The sequence below is a fragment of the Paramacrobiotus metropolitanus genome, unplaced genomic scaffold (genome assembly GCF_019649055.1).
Source record: "Paramacrobiotus metropolitanus isolate TYO unplaced genomic scaffold, Prichtersi_v1.0 Parri_scaffold0000027, whole genome shotgun sequence".
Lineage (NCBI taxonomy): Eukaryota > Metazoa > Tardigrada > Eutardigrada > Parachela > Macrobiotidae > Paramacrobiotus > Paramacrobiotus metropolitanus.
The window spans coordinates 1,098,285-1,102,423 of record NW_026570247.1 but is presented as its reverse complement, the minus strand read 5'-3'; the positions used below and the strand labels follow the sequence as shown (position 1 = coordinate 1,102,423).

The following is a 4,139-nucleotide window of genomic DNA, read 5'->3' as shown; positions in this document are numbered from 1 at the left end:
ACATTAAAAAACATAATCTTCGTTTTGAGTTCATCATAAAATATGTTTAGTACGCACTTGAAGAAGGGTAAAATAAGAAAACTCTGTTGAGAACTTGAGATATACTTCTGCTGTTCTGCATATACTGTAGTAATTACCATTTACACAAAGAACTTTAATGTCGCTGCTTATTAGTTGAGGATGATAAGATCACATCCGTTTGCATCCGGCTACTTGTATGCAACTTTGTTTTAAGGGAAATGGCCCGGTACATGGTGTCAGAAATGGGATACATATACCTAAACTTTCGCTTTCGCGCACTCCGAGTCACTATTTGGTAATGTCATTCAAAAGTTAAATCATTTGTTTACAGTGTTCTGAAAACCGTTTGGGCGCGCAGCATCCGGTTGCCGAGAATGGGCGAACTAAAATGCGCTAAAAGTTTAAATGCATTGTTGTGTACCAAAGGTTTGGTTATTACCCCCATCTTCCTGAAACTTTGCTGTAAAAGACACATGGCCATGAAGTCGAAAGTGAATCAATATCAGATCCATAGCATTTTTTTCCGATTTTAAAACGAATTTCAAAATCTTTAAATTCATTTTAAAATTATAGGAAAGTGCTATGAACCGGAAAATTGGTTTACTTTCGACTTTATGGCTATGGTTTACGATTCCCAGATTCTCGTGCTTTCTCTAACTTACCTGTTTGCTATCTTCTTAGCATTTTCATATCTACGCTTCTGGTCTTTCTCTACCTATTCAGCTGCTTCACAGCTTTTTACGATACAGTACAATAAAAGTTACGATACGCCCATTCTCTACCTATACGTACGATACATACATACATCAAAATGGCCATGTCTCTTTTACAGAAAAGCAAGAAGATGGGGTAATAACTAGACCTTTGGTACACAACAATGCATTTAAACTTTTAACCCATTTTAGTTCGCCATATCTCGGCAACCGGATGTTGCGCGCGCAAACGGTTTTCAAAACACTGCAAACACGTCATTTAACTTTAGAATGACATTAAAGTTTTACGAAGACGTGATTCGGAGTGCGCGAAAGCCAAAGTTTTGGGGTATGTATCCCATATCTGACACTATATGCCGGGCCATTTTCCTTAACCGGAGTTGAATGTTGTTATGAGGTTCTCTACTTAAACTAAATTCGGTTCCGCGGAAGATGTATGTAAGGATTGAAGAGGTGTTACAAAGAGAATCCGTCTATGTTATAACATGCGAGCCAATTCGGTTCCTTACCGGTTATATGTTATAGAGTAGTGCATTTCATAAACAAGTGTATGTAACGAGAGGTTTTACTGTAGTCGGCGGCTGTCGACAAACTGTTCTGTTTGTATGGTTTACCGCAATTGCAGAAAAACCAGCGAGTCGCATTTCGTGTAGATTTTCGTCAGTGTCATAGGGAAACTGTAGGCAAACAAAAAAGGAAAAACTCTGTTTTCATGGCTCAACGTAAACGGAGGTCTCACTTTTTGTACCACTTTTACAAAAGCGTGTTTTTCACAACCTTGCTCATTCAAATAACAAGTGAAGTGCCGAAATTTTCGGATCGATAGATTTGGCATCAATTTCACTGTAGGAACGGCTAGCTTAAAGACCGGGATTCGCTGGCGTATGACGTCCATAGCTGATCCTTTTACTCATCCATCATCCAGAATGCACTCGGAATGTGTCGAGTAACAGAAAGCGCTTTATTAAATGCTGCAGAGTAATCCGGCAGTGTTTATTCTTAGTTGAATGTGTTAAAGTTTGGCGGTTTAAGCAGAGGTCGTCCACAAACATCCCAATGAACGCTACAGCGGATTGTTACATTCCCAGCGAACGTACCACCAACGAATCACTGGCGAATAGTGGCACTAACAAGACGAGCTATAATTACGAATCAGACTCTTTTAATTACAGAGTGGTTACGGTTGAATGGCAGTACATTGTTGAGCTGATAACATATCCATTCCTTCTGGCTTGTTGTACTGTCGGCAATACGATCAACATTGCCGTGTTGATGTCAGCCAAAAAGCGTACCAGCACCAATGTGTTCATGACAACTATCAGTGTCGCCAACCTGAATGCGCTGTAAGATCAGGGGCGAAAGAACTTCAGGTACCAAACGGTCACAATAATCATTTTGTACTTTCTCAGGTGGGCCAACTTCCCAACATATATTTGGGAAGTCCCCGTCCTCTCTTCGGCATCGTGGTTGGAAATCCATCTTGCCGTGGGATGGTGGGTGACAACTGCGATATCTGGATACCTGCGCGGCTTATGCGTGGAAATATGCGATTGGTAGGCCATTACTACTCGTGACAATTAGGAATTTATCCCGTAATGCGTTAACCTGAAATAATTCAAGATACAAGTATTTGTAAACAAAATGTTGGCAAGTCCACATTTTTTGAATGCGTATAAGGCATTACGATATTTTCAGGACCTTAATTGCATTCGCGGGTGGACGACTGTTAGCCTATATCAGTCCGTTTGGAGTGAACCTGACGCATCCCACGCTGCCAGTCCGGCTTACGGTGTGCGGTATCTTAGTAACCGCTTTCACTGTGACTTCGTATGAGCTGGCTAACGTTGTTTGGAAAATTTCCTTTTTAATCCCGTCGAGCAAAGACTCTTCTGAATATGTCCAGTTCTTAATTGGAAGGCAGTTTTACTCGCCGCACTGGTTGTTGCGTTGGGCAGCAGCTCATGGCACTTTGCTGGTCAGTAGTTTAGTTATATGTATGTCATACTGTGATCAGTTTACATACCAATATAAATAGTGTACGTCTCACTCGGCTACCTACCTGGTATAAACCAGCTTTTTGCGATCTTGGTTGGTTTATAAAATTTTTTTGGAGCTAAATAATTTTTAAAAGTCATTGAAATTTTTTAACCATGTTACGAGTACGACGGACGTGCATCCTGCATATGGCCATCTAGAATGCCTCTGCTAATGTTAATGAGTGGCAATTTACAGGCATTTCTCGGCTTTGGAAAATTTCTTCTCTTGCTGCTCTTAAGCAGTATCCTTATTTGTGCCATTCGCAGGGAATACCGTGCAACACAATCTCTTCTCCATTCCGGTCAAACACACGACTCTCGCAATAAGCACACCATCTCCCACCATATTCTGCTGTGGGGCACCGTCGCCGTCTACCTTGTTACAAATGGTCCTAATCTGCTAGCCTCCGGTATCGTGCTGGTCCAGATTTTTGGGCTGCCTATTACGCCTACGCATACCATCTCGGATATTTTACCGCTCATTTGTGATGTCTCTTTGATGGCAAATTATTCGCTAAACTTCTTCGTATATCTGACTGTCAGCAAGGAGTACCGACAACAAGTGCGCCAACTGCTGGCCATGAGATGTGAAAAGGTTGTATCTCAGTGCACCAAAAGATCAGCCAAGCCCATTGTCTCGCACTCCACGGCGACAACGGCAGCGGTCGGCGGCGCGCGTTCCGCCCATGTTCAAGCAAGAACAACCGGCATGCATCCGTAAAGGTCACAATCTAAAACCGTTTCGTTATTTTATTCAGCCTCACAGTCACAATGTCAATGTACGTTGTACAACAGTGTATCATACACACTTAGGAATATATTTATGCATACTTCTCGCAATGACACTGAAACTATGCGTTAGTCAGAGCTCTTATTCTACTATTATCACACTCCATCTTGTTTGCTCTTGCAAAAATAGTAGTATGCTTTGCAAAAGTAACATTCTTACTCATGTTTTCTTTGAAGTTACCGTATTGTGTGCGCAGCTTACGCTTATATATCGCATTGCATCGTTCGGCCATGGTCGGCGACTCAGCGGCCAACAGTCGATTCAAGCAGGATGGATGTGAATAATCCCTTGGTGGGCACGCTGCACTGTTGTTTTGCATACTTGTTGTGGGGTACTATGGTAACAGCGATAAATTGCAATGCATGATTACATTATGTAAAAGACCTGTTAGTGCTTGATGCACGGAACACAGTATGCAAATTGCAATAACTAAATGACAATTAACGAGTTAATTGATGTTAATGTTAGCTGGAGGACATGCGCTCCCGCTCTTTCTCCTTTCCCCTTGTGTAGTAAGCTACGTGAGTCTGTTGGTGGCGCTGCGCGTCGCCGTGGCGCTTTAGATCAAAGCGGCCGCCG

At 42.2% G+C, this 4,139-nt stretch overlaps 1 protein-coding gene across 2 annotated transcripts; it reads left to right on the top strand.

The window, feature by feature from the left end:
* The first annotated feature begins 2,613 nt into the window (after positions 1 to 2,613).
* On the top strand, positions 2,614 to 3,716 carry LOC129588014 (uncharacterized). 2 transcript variants are annotated; one of them, XR_008690428.1, is made up of 2 exons: positions 2,614 to 2,709; positions 2,967 to 3,716. XR_008690428.1 is itself a non-coding variant. In XM_055482012.1 (2 exons), exons 1-2 carry the CDS (start codon positions 2,696 to 2,698, stop codon positions 3,489 to 3,491), a joined length of 468 nt encoding a protein of 155 aa, XP_055337987.1. In that variant the 5' UTR covers positions 2,614 to 2,695; the 3' UTR covers positions 3,492 to 3,716. The 2 variants fall into 2 exon arrangements, 1 of the variants encoding a protein (XP_055337987.1); XM_055482012.1 differs by having other exon boundaries at positions 3,038 to 3,716.
* The last annotated feature ends 423 nt before the right edge of the window (positions 3,717 to 4,139 follow it).